Raw genomic sequence first — 16,425 nt, forward strand, 5'->3', positions numbered from 1 at the left:
CTCGGCCCCGACGGGCATCAGCAATTGGTGGAGAGGCGGGGCCCAGGGACGCGACTGCCTGCGGATTGGTCGGACCTGGCGGGGGCGGGCCCGCGCATGCACTTAAGGAGAGGCGCCCCGGTCGAGCCGGGGTAGTGCCAAGATGTCGGCGGCAGTGCCGGAGCTGAAGCAGATCAGCCGTGTGGAAGCTATGCGCCTGGGGCCGGGCTGGAGCCACTCGTGCCACGCCATGCTGTACGCCGCCAACCCCGGGCAGCTTTTCGGCCGCATCCCTATGCGCTTCTCGGTGCTGGTGAGGACGCGGGTGGACGGGCGGGGATCAGGGCGCCGCTCGCACCCCGCGCCCGTGACCCGGCGCTCCCTTGCAGATGCAGATGCGCTTCGACGGGCTGCTGGGTTTCCCCGGGGGCTTCGTGGACCGGCGCTTTTGGTCTCTGGAGGACGGTCTGAACCGGGTGCTGGGCCTGGGCCTGGGCTGCCTGCGCCTCACGGAGGCCGACTACCTGAGCTCGCACCTGACCGAGGGCCCGCACCGCGTCGTGGCGCACCTGTACGCACGGCAGCTGACGCTGGAGCAGCTGCACGCCGTGGAAATCAGCGCGGTGCATTCGCGCGACCACGGCCTGGAGGTGGGGCCGCCGCCCGGGCCCCGCCCCCCGCCCCGGGGTTTGGCTCTGGCCCCGTGGAAGGCACCGATGGGTAACACGTCCCCCTGAGGGTCCCCTGGCCGGGCTGGGTGGGGTGTCGCTGTTTCCAGCATCAGGGTGGGGAGAGGGACCTGAGGGCAGCGGTGGGAGAGGGGGGCCCGGGGTTCCCTCGGGGCTGTGTTCCATCTGCCTTGCTGCCTGCCATTGCCAATCCTGGGAGTGGGGAGTGGGATCGGTGGGGGGATGGGAGAGGGTGGTGGCTCCTGGGGAGGTGGGAACCTAGGGCTGCGTTCAAGGGCCGGGACCTCATGGTTGGGGTGATGAAGGCTCTTAACGGTTTGTGGGTTTTATTTATAGTCTGGAGAACTGGGAGTCACACTTGGGGTGTTTGGGATTCACGAGTGGAAGAGGGAGCATGGGGTGTGAACTGGGGGGGCTTCCTGCCAGTGGATGGGGGCTGGAGTTAGAGGACGCAGAGGGTGGAAGATGCATGGGGTCAGCTTTGAAACTTGCTTGGGGAGTGAAGGGGCTGCACTGCTCCAAGGGTGCCGCTGGCTTGCGCCTCACTAGACCCCGCCTGGGTCTCCCATTACGTCCTTCGCAACCTGGCTGGCCTTGTCCTGGCCTGGCAGCTCACAGGCCCCTCCTGCTAGGGCTGCACCGTTGGCGTGGGGCCTGGTCCCACTCTGGTGTCCTCTCCATGCAGGTGCTGGGGCTTGTGCGGGTTCCACTTTACACCCAAAAGGACCGAGTTGGTGGCTTTCCCAACTTTCTGAGCAACGCCTTTACCAGCACTGCCAAGTACCAGCTGCTCTTCGCCCTCAAGGTGCTCAACATGATGCCCGAGGAGAAGCTGGCTGAGGCTTTGGCTGCTGCCACAGAGAAGCAGAAGAAAGCCCTGGAGAAGCTCCTCCCATCTTCCTCCTGAGGTTGATTCTATGCTGCCTGTCTCCTGCCCTCCCCTGGTCCTATCTGTGCCCTAAACTCTTGGGGGAATGACTGCATGGGGCGAGGGGGCATCTTGTCCTCTCCATCACCCCACCACCCCGAACAGCTACTGGGTGGTGGCCAGGTTAGTGGGAGCTCAGCCCACCCCGATCAGGAGGTGGCTTGTTTGCACTGGACCTGGCTCTCCAGGCTCAGGACATTCTCTCCTACTCCAAGGCTCTAACCCTCCTCCACATGAGACACATGGGCTGGTGGAGGGACCACCCAGTTACCCAGGTGGGTAGGTGCACACACACACCCTTAAGTCCATTTATTCTTGTGGAGGGATGCCTTTGAGTCCTGTCACCAGCCAGCCCCAGGGCCTAGAGAAGAGCTGGCCCAGTATTGTGAACTTTGGTGGTGGTCATTAGCTTTGTTTTCTGAGCTGTGTCAACTGAGCGGTGAGGCTTCAAAGCCCCTTTACCCCATTGGGGCCCAGTCCCCCCCCCCCCCCCCCCAGGTCAGTTGGGGCCACGAAGCCCAGCCGTAGATGGAGTTGGTGAAAGAAAGCAAAGTCCGGTCTTGGCTGCTCTCTGTGTTCTCTGGTTCTGGCCACAGGCCCAGGGCTGGGTGCATGAGGGGTCCCCCTTTCCCACTGCCCACGGACTTCAGGGTGGGAGCCAGGCCTGAGTGCTGTGTTCCATTCAGCACGGAGCTGATGATACAGGTCTCCCGTCCCTCTGGTCACTGTGGCACTGCCCCCTCAGACCTCTCTGGGCCCTGTGCCTGGTCTGGGGTTCCTGGCTACACCTGGGCTGAGCTCGCTGCCCTTTCCTTGGCTTTGAAAGCCTCCCTTTCTCCATTCCCATCACAGTCCACAGGCCGCTCCAGGACCTGGTATGGAAGCACTGGCCGAGTGTGCAGAATGACAACAGCAGAGCCACCACAGATGGGAAGGTCACCACTGGCCGTCTCCTACGGCCCTCTGTCTGCAAAGACTCCTCAGTGAAGCTAAACCAGTTTGCACGGCACCTGCTTGGTCTGGTAAGGAGAGCTCTGCTCCGGCCCAGCCTGAGCGTCTGTTCCACCTTAAAGCCTCGGTGAAGCGGTCAGCACGTGTGGGCAAAGGCACTTCGTTCTGTAAATAAAATACCTGTACCTCGTTCCTCTCTCATTTCCTGGGGCACCGGGGTCACGCGTGCGTCACCCTTCAGACTGCTCTGGTGGAACCGAGGGGGCTCTGAGCGCACGTAGCTCTAGCCCCAGGGGAGGGACAGAACAGGAGAGGGCAACCAGTCTGCCCTGCTCTTAGCGTGGTGGTCTCTGTCCTGGCAGAGGGGGCTGGGTCCCAGTGAGTTGCTGAAGGGGGGAGGGTTGCCCCTTGCTTTGGTTTGTCAGCCAGTACTGCATGTCGCATGACCAGAACAGAGTCCCTCACCAGCAGATCTTAAATTTTATTTTCCAGCAATGACATCCGCTACCCAGGCGCCCAGTCCTTTCATTGTGGCGCCTGTGGTGTATGGGGGCCCGCTGTCTCCCCGTGGCCCTGCCTGCTCTGGGCCTGACCCCCCGCTTCTGGGCGAGAGGCCCTCGTCCCGCCTCTGCGTGGGCCTCACTGCCCTGTCCTGCCTCTGCCAGCTGCTCCGGGGGCCTGATCCTCTGGCCCCCGCTCGGGCCCGGCCTGCTGCAGCCGCTTGCTCACTGCCCTCCTGTCTTCCAGGCACACAGCTTCAGGGTGGATCGGTCACCCAACGTCAGATTCTGAGAAGGGACAGGGAAGACTGAAGTGGGCACTCGCTGCTGCCCGGTACACCCTGCTCTCCGGCCTGGGTCCTGGGCTGGCGGACACTCACCGTCCCTCCCAGCTAAGGCTCCCGCCAGTTCTCCTTCCCGTTCAGCACTTGCAGCTTCTCCAAGCTCTGGGTCACTGAGCATAGCACTCGCCCTGAGGATGGGAGCAGTTAGTTGCTGCTTCATGAGTGTGGGAGGGTGGGGGAGGTGCCTAGGAATGCGTGACCTTGAGGACAGCGGGCTATGGTAAGAGCTGTCTCGGGGGTCTGAGCTGACTAGGATTCCCCGTTTACCCACTTCTGGCCCCAGGATGGGGATGAGGCCACCGGCTGTCGGACACTTTGGGAGACTCACCCATTTCCTGGACTCGATCCTCCAGTGCTCCGGAAAGCTCGGGGAGGCTCAGAGCCTGCAGGGAAGCCTGCCAGCCTTTGGAATCTGTGGGGCAGAGAGCCAGGTGGGCCTAGGGCTTGTGTGGTCACCACAGGCCCCGCCGCTTTGTCCTGGGCTGCTGACGCCAGGGGACCCACCCACTGTCAGTACCTGCTTGACACTGTTCTATCAAAATGTGTTCGCCTGCTTATTTTTCCAAAGCACTGACTGGAGGGTCAATCAGGGTGCAGCCCCAGGAATGAAAGTGTGAGGGTCCCTGGCTGACAGTCAGGCTTGACCCTGGGTAGCCCCGACTGCAGGCTGAAGAAGTCACAACATTGTGGAGGACGTTAAGTCCCACCCCAGGGAGGCACGGTAAGGAAATGGGCTGGATAGGAAGCCCTCACCCTGGATCTCTTGCAGGGAGGGAGTGGGAGGGTCAGTGTGGTAACTGCTGGAACGGGTGGTAAAACCTGGCCTGGGGCAGCATCCATGCGATCCGGGACCAGGACAGCGTTCTTACCAGCCGTGGGGAGGGCCGGGCCCTGGGGGAGCCCTCGGGTGGACTCTTCCTGCTTCACTCTGGCTGACAACTCGGCTTGACAAGCTCTGCCAGACACAAGGCCAAGTGCTGGTGAGGGGGAGGGTGTCCTCCCTGGCCCCAGCAGGGCAGCACGTACCCCCACCTCCCTGAGTGGCCAGTGGGGCTCTGCCTTCAGGGCAAGCACACCAGGCACCTTCGGGGACAAGCCCTGAGGGCCCGAGCGCTTCGTTGCAGATGCTTGGGGCCCCATTTGCTGCCTGGGTCCGCCCTGTGGAAAGGAACAGCCACAATGAAACGGATGATGGTGGCGAGTACTCCAAGACGCCTTTAAGAACAACCACCTGGTTGAAGAATCTGGAGGAATCGGCGACTCAGGGTCTGGCCCGGGAGCAGCTCAGATGCCCACTCACCGCAGCTGGTCCAAGACGAGCGCAGCGTCCCGGGCCAGGGCCCAGGTCTCCTGCAGCTGGGCGTGCACGTCCTTCCGGGCACCGTCCTGCTCCAGGAGGCAGCTCTCCACCACCGCCCGCAGCTCCTGCTCCTGCGACACCTGGCCTCGCATGGCCTCCACCTCCTCACAGCGCTGCAGACGGAGAGGCGGGGAGGGGGGGTGGCAAATGACCAGGGCCACTCAGGCTGGGTCCCCCTCAACCTCTCTGTGCCATACCCACTCGCTCTCAACTCCCACTCTCCTGGGCTGGAGGAAGGGAGCGCCTGTCTCCACCTTGGAGCACCCCCTGCTTTGGATCCCTACGCTTAAGCCCAGTGACATCCATGCCAGCTGCTTGTGCTCTGCCCTCACCCTTTCTCTCCTATGTCCAGCTGACCTCCTGTCCAACGTCCCCTGCCTTTGTGAGCCGTCTTCCTGGAGGCCTGCCTGTGCATCTCCACATTTACACACAAGCAGTAATGCTTTCTGTCCCAACGCCCGCCCTGGCTGCTTCTCCCTACTCCCCCTGGGTATTTGTCCCCACCACTCGGTCTCCACAAATGTGTCGTCCCTCACTGCAGGTGGGTGTCCAGGTGCCTGCTCCGCTCACCACATACTTTGTGCAGCTGGATGGCCAGCTCCTGCATCTCAGCTTCTAGCCGGTCGGCATACGCCAGCTCCAGAGCATCGCTGGGTGGCCGGGCACTGCTGTGCCAGCGGGCAATGGCAGAGGTCATCTTCCTCTTAGGCCCAAACAAGCTGCAAGGGTGAAAGAGAATGAGGATCTGCTGTGTGTGGAGTTGCCAGGGAGGCCAGCCTTCCACCAAGACAGCCCCCTAGGAAAGATTCCGATTTTGAAAGGGCACAGTGGTCCCGGATCCTGGGACAGATGACAGAAACAAAGGGTCTTAAGAAGTGACCACAGCAGGGGCTGGGCTGCCCTGTCCGTTTCCTTCCCCGGCCTGGCTGCCGCTCTCCCTGAACAGGGAGCTCAGGCCGGCCGGGGCTAGGCTGTGACTGGCCGCCTACCAATCGGGAAGCTCTCCAAAGTGAATGGTAGAAAACCTCTGGGTGCCCTTATCACAGCACTGGCAGCCAGGCCAGCCGGGGCACCAGACCCAGGCCTTCGGCACCTCAGCTAGCTGCAGCCGGAAGACCAGAGAGAGGACAGCTGGCTGCAGAGAGCAAGGGGACGCCCAGACAGGACAGGTGGTTCCATCGGAGCGTTGGGCAGTTGGGAGCTAAGCGACCCCCTCATGTTTGGCTGAAGCGAGGGGGGCGTGGCCACAGAGGCCCCTCTGCACTCACGTGATGCCGATTTCCTTCAGGTCGCTCTCGGTGAGGGTCAGGAAAATGCGGAGGTCCACGTCCTGCTCCTCAAACACCTGCAAGTACTTGAGACACCCAATCTGCTCCAGCAGTGTGGCGAGGTCCTGGAGAGCAAAGGAGCCGGGGTGGGTCAGAGGATGGGTGGGCCACCAAGACACGGGGGCCAGAGAAGACACTGCTTTGGTGCAGATTCTGTCACCGCATCCACCTAAGCCGGGTCAGCCCTGTGGACCCCCCCAGGTTCTGCGGTGGGTCACCTCTGACTGCAGCCCCCTCCTCTGCAGCCTCAGGCAGAGCAGGTGGTCCAGAGATACTTCCCACCTGCCTGTGTCCCTGCAGCCAGTGTCCTTTCATTACAGCCTGGACACCGTTCGTGTTCACATAGGGCAGGTCTGCAGGCAACAAACTCTTAAGTCTTTTTTCTACCTGCGGCCTTCTTAATTTCTCCTTCACTCCTGAAGGACAGTTTCTGCTTGGCTATAGCATTCTTGGTTGGTTTGTTTCTTCCATTAATCTGACCCTGTCATCAAATGCCCTCTAGACCCCATGGTTTCTAATGGGAAATTAGCAGTTAATCTCATGGGGGTTCCTTGTATAAAGACTCCCTTCTCTCACTCCCTTCAAGATTCTTTTGGTTTTGGACTAATTATGATAGATCTAGGCGTAGATCTGAGTCTAACCTACTTAAGAGTTCACACAGCTTCTTGGATGTGCAGATTCATGTTTCTGATCAAATCTGGGAAGGCTTGGCTGTTTTGAAACATTTTTTTATGCTCCCGACCTCATTCTGGAACACCATTATGTGTACGTTGGCTGCTTGATGGCGTCTCCTAGGTTTCTGTCCATCCTTTCCTCTCTTCTCTGACACGATAATCTCAATGGATCTAGATCATGCTTGTGGGTCCTTCTGTGCACTCCCATCTGCTCTCGAGCCCTCTCTTGGAGCTTTCATTTCGGTGATTCTACTTTTCATCTACAGATTTTCTGTTTTTATTTCTATCATTTTGTTAATATTCTCTATGTAGATACGGTTCCCTTTAGCTCACTGAACATATTTTAAGAAGCTGATCTAAACTATTTGTCTTGGGGTGCCTGGTGGCTCAGTCGGTTCGGCATCCAATTCCTGGTTTCAGCTCAGGTCATCACTGCACGGTTTGAGAGGTTTGTGTTTTTGAGCCCTGCGTCAGGCTCTGCCCTGACAGTGCGGAGTAGGCTTAGATTTCTCTCTCTCTGCCCCTCCCTGGCTCTCACACGCATGCTCACTCTCAAAATAGAGAATGAAACCTTGAAAGAGCCCAGCTTCATTTTGCCCCCTGCGGTGGCTGTCACAGCTACCTTGGTACTGGGGTGAGGATGGGAACAGGGCAGGTTAAAGCGCTACAGAGCTTTCCGTTCTTCCGGACAGTCGGCCACTTCTCATGAATAAAAATGTTCAAGTTGCTCAAAGCCTTTGGTTGATTCGTTTTTGCTACTCTGACCACTTCTGCCAGTTTTTTGTTGCCTTTAATGGAGGAGTAAATTTTCAAATGTTGTCACTCTGCCAATCTCCTCAACCTACTTTCTAAAACATCCTTAAGAACCTATCGCCCACTCTCCCATCAAGACGCGTTTAAGAAACTGAAAGGTGTAGCCCCTCGGTGGGCCTGGGAACACAGGCGCCGGAGACGGCTCCCGGGAGGCGTCACAAGGAGAAGCCAACAAGATCACCAGCTTGTAGTGAACAGCAGAGCTGTGACGTGAACAAATGGCAAAAAATGAATTCTTTCATCTTTGTACCGCTTATGCTCCCAGAAAGTAAGAGAACATGATGAACAGACGGTGGGCGGCTGTGCCATACCAGTAACCCCTAAGAAGCTGGGTGAGCCACAGCAACCCACGAGGGAGGCAGAGATGGCAGTTTTCATCAAGTGCCACTTCATCTCCGCTTCACGTGCATCTCCTCACTGACTCCCGACAGCAGATCTAGATCGGTCCACTTTTTCTCCTCTCCAGGCTCAGGGAGGCCGAGGAGAGTACAGAAACCAAGGAGAGAGACAGATCCCTCCTATGGAAAGGGATGGAACAGAAACCCTGCACTGGCACTCGTGGCCATGAGGAATCCTCTCGGCCTGAGCAGCCTCACAGATCATCTGGGGGAAACCATCTCCACACTCTCTCTCGACGGGGCCCAGCCCATCCTCAGTGCACAGTAAGGGCCTTGTGAAGCACTACACGTGCCACGTTTCTAACTGCGTAACTGCCAGTTTCACAGACGATCTCACCTGGGGTCCTGAACAGAGAGACCTCTCCGTCTGGGAAACAGATCCTGGGGAGCAGGCTGCACCAGCTGGCCCAGTGCTGGCGGGCCACTGGCCGTCACTGTTGCTGTAACGATTCTTGGTCTTCATGTAACTTTTAGTTTGCTTGCGAACCGAGCTTTGACACGCATGATCCGAATCCTGTGGTGAGAAGGGTGTGTCCAGAGTTAACACCAAGGGGCCGCATCCACTCTACTCTCTGCCCCACGATCCCAGTTGTGAAACGCCCCCAGCAGCCAGAGAGGCTTCGCTGGTGACCCGCACCGTGGTCTGCGTGGCCCAGATCCGTGGAGGGCAGCCAGGACTTTGCGTGTCTGATGTGCACAAAGTACCGGTCTCCAGACTCGCCCTCTCCAAGGAGGCAGCACCCGCAACACCAGCAAAGGGGAGGGAGGCGGGAGATCAAGAAAGGAGAAGCTTCACCTCGTTGCTCTCCAGAGAGGCCTCACTGCTGACTCCTGGGGCTCTCGCCAGGCCCTCGCTGCTGCTGCTGCGCCTTGCGACCCCCAGGTTGGCACAGAAGGCGTGCTCCTCTGAAAACAGTGAAGATGGGAGAGCCTGACCACAGGTCTCACTCGCGGGAACTCCCCAGAGCCCAGCGTCCACTGCATTCACCAGCTCCTGAAACAGCTCACTGGTGTCTTCTGTTTCACGTGGCTGCCTGGCCCAAGCCCTCGCACCTAACGCGACGGGGGGTTTGCCCATTTCGTTCACTGATAAAGCCAAGCGTCTAGAACGGCGCTTGGCGCACTCGGCACTCAGTAAACGGCTACTGAACAAACGACAGGTAACACAGCAGACGTTTCCCTGATGGCTCACCAGTCAAGGAGCTAACCTTGTCTGGGACGACCCCCCCAGACGCCGCGTGGAGAGACACTGGGCCAGAAGCTGCACCCCACCTGTCCCCTGCCGGCTTCTGGGTCCTCACAAGAGCCAGGGCCCTTCTGTACCCTTCGCCCCACCGTTCTCTACCAGCTGGACCCACCACAGTCCCATGCCCCCGGGGGGGGAGGGGGGGCAGCACACAGGAGCTCCTAACTCCAAGTGAGCCCTCAGCCGGGGTGGGTGTAGAGGGTGCACGTACCCCGACTGCTGCTGCTGCTGCTCTCCACATCCCGGTCGTTGATTGGGGAGGTGACGTCCCTGTAGCAGAGTCCGCCCGCCTCCAGGGGGTTCTCATCACTGCTGTTGAAGGTGACATAGCCCCGCGGAGGCACCTGCTCTGTGGACACGAGGGGGGGCCATAAGCCCACATGAGCACAAAAGAGACAGACTCAACCACCCGAGAGGACCTGCAGCATGGGGGAATGGCCAGGATCCAGGCAAAAGCTGAAAGAAAACTCCTAACTGGCCTTTCTCCCTCCCGTTCGCTCACCGCAGTAACCTGGACACAACCATGCAGTCTGCAGGAGGGGAAACGAACTCTGAAGGTCTGGAGACCAATGTGTGTCCCCGGACAAGCGCATGTGGGTCAGGGCCGGCACCCGCTCCACCACACCGTGCTGTTGCTTTCCCAAGTGGACGAAGCAGGAAACGGACAGCTGTGTTTACAGATTTCTGAGCCAAAGGGAAACCACAGCACTAGCGGGAAATGTCATCTCACAGGCACCAGCCTTCACACTTCCTGTGACTTTCCAACACAGGCATCCAGGGGCTCCTCCTTGGGTCGATCAACCCCAACCAGCAAGATCTGGCTGAGCAGGAAGGTGGCAGGCCCTGGGCTAAAAATTAACAGCAGTAACACCAAGTTACATAACCTCTGAGTGCATCTGCCAGGAAGAAAATGGGAGAAAAGACAATACAAACCAGAGGGTTTAATTCCGACTTTGCCCCTGCCTCTTCCCCAAAGAAAGTATACTTAATTGCCGAGAGGCGACTGGCTGGTGGCGACATGGGTAACTTATTTCCTTCTTTACACCTTTCTGAAGCAATCAAGATTTACAATAAGAAGAAAGGGAAGGGAGGGAGGAAGGAAGATCAGCACGTGCTATTTATCATTCAGAAGTGTTTTTTCAGGGCTCCTGGGTGGCTCAGTCAAGTAAACCTCCCGACTCCTGATGTCAGCTCAGGTTGTGATCTTGCAGTTCTGGGATTGAACCTTGTGTCAGACTCTGCCCTGAGCCTGGAGCCTGCTTGGGATTCTCTCTTTCTGCCCCTCATCTGCCCTCTCTCTCTCTCTCCAGAAAATAAGTAAATAAACATTTTTAAAGAAGTGTTTTTCCACTGCTGGTAAAGAGAATAATATGCACTTACAGAAAATTTAAAAAGCACAAAGTGTGGGGCGCCTGGGTGGCTCAGTCGGTTAAGCGTCCGACTTCGGCTCAGGTCAACGGACTCCTCAGAAGACACACACTCTGCCACTCAAGGACAACGGCCCAGCCAAATGCCCCAGAGCTCTGTGTTTGTAAAAGCACCGCTCTAGGAGAGAGGAGGCATGCTCTCATCCTGTAGCAACCTGTCCACAGCTGGGGGGTGGCTTCCCCAGTGGCCCAGTCAGCCTACCCCTCCGTTGGGTAACAGGAGAAGGTGGGGCTGGAGCTCCCAGACCGGCGCCAAGACTCCTCTCTAAGGGGCAGAGAAGGGAATCAAGCTACTGTATACTCTTCACTGAAACATGGTCTCCTGTGACTGGAAAAGTTTGTCTCCCAGCCTGGGGGTGATCACTCATGAGAGGAGCCCATCCACGCAGCCTGATGGACCAGCAGGCTTGGCCTGGCCACTGCGGGTGACAGATGCTAAAGAAGATGTAACACACCAGGGTGCCTGGATGGCTCAGCAGGTTAAGCGGCTAACGCTTTGTTCCGGCTCAGGTCATGATCTCACGGTTTGTGGGACTGAGCCCTGAGCCAGGCTCCAGCTGACAACTCAGAGACTGCTTGCGATTCTCGCTCTCTCTTCCCCTCTCTGCTCCTCCCCTGCTCGCGTGTGCTCTCTCTCTCAAAATAAATAAAACGAACTTTAAAAAAGGGAAGATGTAACTAGAAGATCTCACTTACACGGAGTCTGATCACTGGGGTCAGAACAAGAGCACGAGCACCCCCTGCACTCCTCGAGAGCACTGAGCTCAACCTGAGGAGCTGACAATTCGTGAATAAACTCAGGGCTCGGATTCTAGCCCACCAGGTGCACCATCCGACAATTCTCAAATCCAGCACTCTGAGAAAAGAGAGCAAGAGCCGGTCCAGCTCTGGCTGGCGATGGGGCAGAGACTGGACTTGAACATCTTCCTGGTACTAGCTGTCCCACCACGTGATGAATGAAATCCCAGCTCTGCTATATTTCCACCGCTAAAGAGAAAGTTCTATTTGTGATTGTAACCAGTGGAAAGGAAAATCAAAGGACGAACCAAAACCCAGAAACTAGCTAGAGGTTAGTCTTTCTATCACTGTAATCAATCTTGAGTCCTGGCGCTGCAGCGCCCGCCGGTGGCCCACATCTCAGAAGGCTGAGAACGGTCCCTTGCGGTCAGGCCGGCCTCTCAGGAGGCACGGCCACAGAGCCATCAGGAAGTGGGAGAGCTCACCACAGCACGGCTGCTGCATCTTGCCTCCGAGGCCGATGGCTGTGATCCTGGCCAAGGCTCGCGGCCCCTCATGGATGCTGAGGCCCTTCTTCCGACAGGGCCTCTGTCTCTGGGGAACAGGGCAGGATTCATCCGAAGAGCTTAGATCTTCAAATTTTTCTGTGGGTCAAACACCAGAATTAAGACATTTTGTTCAGTGATGGACTAACTGACGAATCCTCATGGTACACACTGGAAGAAAATCATCGTTATTGATCTTCACAAATTAAGAAGAAAAAAAAGTGTGTTTCCCACGATGTCCCTTGAAAGAAATACCACAATGGGCCAGTCCACTGCTCAGATGGGCCACGGGGACATCTGGGCAGAAAGCAAGCTTGCTAAAGCAAGAGTCTGAACTGAACAAGTTTGTCACGATGAGGGAGTCTTAGTTCTTATTCCTTTTTGTCCAGGTTTCCAGAATTTCTTAACAAGCGTCTCTTCACAGACCTACGGCAAAATCACAACTTCACGACTGTATATTCTCAACCTGCACTTTGGGGAAGCAAGTGGCACACGGCAGCCGTGTGTGCCAGGTGTGGGGAAGCACCGCGCATCACCGCCCGTCAGAGCTCGAGGGCTCGGTGCGCTCACAGCCATCTTACAGCTCGCCAGTTTTCCGGATCTCATCACACCTGCAAGGCAAAACTCATGAATTTATCAGCATAAGGTTGCCATCGGGTAACACTTCACTCTTGGGCTGGTACGCTGGGGCTCAGCCGCTGCAGGACCCCCCACCCACCCCCCGCCCCCCACAACCGCCCTGGGAACTGGAGTTCATCACAAATGATCCGAGGCCAGGAAGGGAGCCAGGCTGAGCCAGGCGGTGGGAGGGGAGCAGTGCAGTCTGGCGTGAACGGGGCAGCGATGGCCTTCAAGCGAGGGAGTTACCGACTCAGGATCCAAACGTGACCAGGGACCCCAGGCGGGCCATCGTCTCTCTCCCCGACTCAGCTCACTCCCTGCCCTCTGGGTTCGATGCCACCTGGAGACTATGGTCCCACCCAGTCAGTAGATGGAGGAGTCAGAAGGAATAAAAGGACGAGAGAGGAGGGACAAGCAAGGCCAAGGGCGGCTCTGTGAATCTGCACCTGCCCCCAACACCTCCTCTGAAAGCTGACGAATCACCAAGGACTACAGACAGAGCCAAGCGATCCCCACGCTGCCACAGAATAGGAAGGCAGGGAGCACCGCTGACCCCTTTTCCTTGCTCCAGCCCAGAGGAGACACACCCACTTCTCTTCCCGCAGAGACTTCCTGCTCATGCAGACCTGGTCTCCGCAGGGAACAAGTAGATCTAGAAGATTACCACATACAAGAGAGAGAAGTGCCAACGCTGCCCCCAGAAAAAGTCCATTCTGTGGCAGGAATACTGAAGAGTCCCGGCGGAGGGGAAGCACAGCCCTGGAGAACCAACTTGAAAATGTACGTGGGACGTGAGGGGGCAGAACGGCCCCACTCCTGGAAGGCACCTTTTGGAAACCGAACAGTGAACAGAAAAAGCGAGCAGGTGAAGTTCAGGATCTGACAAGACAAAAACATATCAAGGACACACAGGCTTGGCCTAACTACATCCCCGTCCCAAGAAAACCCACAAGAAACAAACCAAACCCATCCAGTAAGGACTCCTCTCGAGACACTGGGGAGGAGGGAGTCCCGAAGCAGGGCCCTCACTGCAGCCGGACCACCAAGCCCTGTGGGTGAAGTGCTCCAGCGATCCATGAGCACAACTACTCCAGGGAGGAGGCAGAGACAGGCTGGACACCAGCGACTGAAGACGCTAGTTCCCCAAACCACCGTCATAAAGGAGGAGGTAAGAAAACTCTAACACTTTCTGTGACGCTCTGAGTGGATAATTTGTTTAAGTAGGCTCTCCACACAACACGGGGCAACCCTGGGATCAAGAGTTGGAAGCTCTATAGACTGAGCCACCCAGGTGCCCCAGAGGCGGATACATCCTTAAACAAGCATCAGAGGATAGGAAAAAGCACCCTGACTTAGAAATCCAAAACTGAGACCAAAAAGACACAGGCATGTGCACACAACTGTGAGAAAGGAAAACGGAATCCAGGAAGTAAGTGGAAAACTAAGGTCAGTGGGGCACCTGGCTGGCCTGAGGTGGTAGAGCATGTAACACTCGATCTCAGAGTTGTGAGTTTGAGCCCCACGTTGGGCACAGAGATTACTTAAAAATAAAATCTTAAAAAAAACAAACATCCAAACACCAAAGGTCAAAAAATTAAAATGAAGACTCAGTTACTAGGTGCCCAAGGAAGAAGAGATTTGGATGGAAAAGAAGTACTTCAGGAAGAAAATCACCAAAGAATGAATGAGATCAAAAATGTAAGACAGGACTGAGACAGAAGACAGGCAAGATGGGAAAATGACAGGGGAAAATAACCAATGGAACTTTTTAGAAGGATGCAGACAAAAACAACTTGGCAGACCTAAGTAAGCTTGAAATCCTGAAATGAAAGGATTTCCTAGGAAAGTACAGTTTACCAAACTTGGCCCTGTGAAATGAGAAAGCTTAAGCAGATCAATTTCTGCAGAAGAAACAAAAACTTAGCAGGAGCCACCTCACAAAGAGAGACCAGGCCCAGATGGTTTCACAGGAGAATCCTTCCAAACCTTCCCAAACCACAGGCTACCAAGACGCCTGGGTGGCTCAGCTGGTTGAGCTTCCAGCTTCAGCTGAGGTGATGACCTCGCGGTTTGTGAGTTTGGGCCCCATATATCCAGCTCTCTGCTGTCAGGGCAGAGCCCACTTCAGATCCTCTTTCCCCCTCTGTCTGTCCCTCCCCTGCTCACACTCTCTCTCAAAAATAAAGTTTAACAAAAATGAACTACTGGGACCTCATCAAAATAAAAAGCTTCTGCCCAGTGAAGGAAACAATCAGCAAAACTAAAAGGCAACCGACAGAATGGGAGAAGATATTTGCAAATGACATATCAGATAAAGGGTTAGCATCCAAAATCTATAAAGAAGTTATCAAACTCAACACCCAAAAAACAAACAATCCAGTGAAGAAATGGGCAAAAGACATGAATAGACACTTTTCCAATGAAGACATCGTGATGGCCAACTGACACATGAAAAAATGCTCAACATCACTCATCATCAGGGAAATACATATCAAAACCACAATGAGATACCACCTTACATCTGTCAGAATGGCTAATGTTAACAACTCAGGCAACAACAGATGTTGGCGAGGATGCTGAGAAAGAGGATCTCTTTTGCATTGTTGGAGGGAATGCAAGCTGGTGCAGCCACTCTGGAAAACAGTATGGAGGTTCCTCAAAAAAAAAAAATAGAACTACCCTACGACCCAGCAATGGCACTACTAGGCATTTATCCAAGGGATATAGGTGTGCTGTTTCGAAGGGACACATGCACCCCAATGTTTATAGCAGCACTATCAACAATAGCCGAACTATGGAAAGAACCCAAACGTCCATCGATGGATGAATGGATAAAGAAGATGGGGTATATATATTATGATGGAGTATTACTTGGCAATCAAAAAGAATGAAATCTTGCCATTTGCAGCAACATGGATGGAACTGGAGGGTATTATGCTAAGTAAAATTAGAAAAAGACAAAAATCGTATGACTTCACTCATATGAGGACTTTAAGAGACAAACCAGATGAACATAAGGGAAGGGAAACAAAAATAATATAATACAGGGAGGGGAACAAAACAGAAGAGACTCATAAATATGGAGAACAAACTGAGGGTTACAGGAGGGGTTGTGCGAGGGGGGATGGGCTAAATGGGTAAGGGGCACTAAGGAATCTACTCCTGAAATCATTGTTGCACTATATGCTAACTAATTTGGATGTCAATGAAAGGAAAAAAAAAGTAAATAAATTCTTTATCAAAAAATAAGATAAAATAAAATTTTAAAAATTCAAAAAAAAAAAAAAAACCAAACCCACCACCACAAGGTACCAATACTGCATAAACTGTCCCAGAGCACAAAAAGGAAAACTTTCAAATTCTTTGTATGAAGTACAATACTGATACCTACACCTGATAAAGACAAAACAGAGAATCACAGACCAATACCATTTATAAATGAACAGCCATACAGAAACACTAAATAAAATACTAGCAAACAGAATCCAATATTGCATTCAGGAAATAATATACCACATGGGATTTCTACACAGCAAGTAAAGTTGGTTCGTTATTAGGAAATTTATTAATATACTCTATTAGTAGATTTAAGGAGAAAATTAATAATCATCTCCACAGACGCTAAAAAAGCCTTTGACAAAATTCAACACTGATGGCTGTAAACAACACTCAGGAATATAGAAAATGACAAACTCTTTCTCAACATGATAAAATATATGCACACCTTACTCTTAAAATCAGCGTCTTACCTAAGGTGGCATTTCTGCTAAGGTCAGGACCTGGTGAATGCCCACTATCCCCACTCTGTTCGACACCTAACCGAAAGTAGGAGCCAATGTAAATGAATGAAAGAAACCAGATGTACAAAAATCAGAAAGAAGTAG

The 16,425-nt window shown here is 54.7% G+C and overlaps 2 protein-coding genes across 11 annotated transcripts in view; one reads left to right on the forward strand and one right to left on the reverse strand.

Annotated features, from left to right (window-relative positions):
- Nucleotides 1-2,737, forward strand: NUDT16L1 (nudix hydrolase 16 like 1). 3 transcript variants are annotated; one of them, XR_002085572.2, is made up of 4 exons: nucleotides 1-292; nucleotides 369-699; nucleotides 1,354-1,576; nucleotides 2,449-2,737. XR_002085572.2 is itself a non-coding variant. In XM_019468502.2 (4 exons), exons 1-3 carry the CDS (start codon nucleotides 143-145, stop codon nucleotides 1,573-1,575), a joined length of 633 nt encoding a protein of 210 aa, XP_019324047.1. In that variant the 5' UTR covers nucleotides 75-142; the 3' UTR covers nucleotide 1,576; nucleotides 2,449-2,737. The 3 variants fall into 3 exon arrangements, 2 of the variants coding, with proteins under 2 accessions (XP_053749989.1, XP_019324047.1); XM_019468502.2 differs by having other exon boundaries at nucleotides 75-292; nucleotides 369-629; XM_053894014.1 differs by lacking the exon at nucleotides 369-699 and having other exon boundaries at nucleotides 54-292.
- A 271-nt stretch (nucleotides 2,738-3,008) lies between these two features.
- Nucleotides 3,009-16,425, reverse strand: part of ANKS3 (ankyrin repeat and sterile alpha motif domain containing 3) — a 33,564-nt gene continuing 20,147 nt past the window's right edge. For 5 of the 8 annotated variants that reach the window (XM_019468485.2, XM_019468480.2, XM_019468488.2 and 2 more), the window contains 10 exons: nucleotides 11,861-12,019; nucleotides 9,422-9,559; nucleotides 8,761-8,870; nucleotides 8,302-8,478; nucleotides 6,020-6,144; nucleotides 5,329-5,470; nucleotides 4,692-4,864; nucleotides 4,261-4,346; nucleotides 3,720-3,803; nucleotides 3,009-3,519 (listed from right to left, as the gene is read on the reverse strand). In XM_019468485.2, coding sequence (XP_019324030.2) covers nucleotides 3,440-3,519; nucleotides 3,720-3,803; nucleotides 4,261-4,346; nucleotides 4,692-4,864; nucleotides 5,329-5,470; nucleotides 6,020-6,144; nucleotides 8,302-8,478; nucleotides 8,761-8,870; nucleotides 9,422-9,559; nucleotides 11,861-12,019 — 1,274 coding nt within the window. In that variant the 3' untranslated portion in view covers nucleotides 3,009-3,439. The remainder of the gene's footprint in view (nucleotides 3,520-3,719; nucleotides 3,804-4,260; nucleotides 4,347-4,691; nucleotides 4,865-5,328; nucleotides 5,471-6,019; nucleotides 6,145-8,301; nucleotides 8,479-8,760; nucleotides 8,871-9,421; nucleotides 9,560-11,860; nucleotides 12,020-16,425) is intronic. The other 3 variants (XM_019468481.2, XM_019468482.2, XM_019468484.2) reach the window with 3 other exon arrangements.

The sequence above is a fragment of the Panthera pardus genome, unplaced genomic scaffold (assembly GCF_024362965.1).
Source record: "Panthera pardus isolate Hobbes unplaced genomic scaffold, ASM2436296v1 HiC_scaffold_4, whole genome shotgun sequence".
Classification (NCBI taxonomy): Eukaryota; Metazoa; Chordata; class Mammalia; order Carnivora; family Felidae; genus Panthera; species Panthera pardus.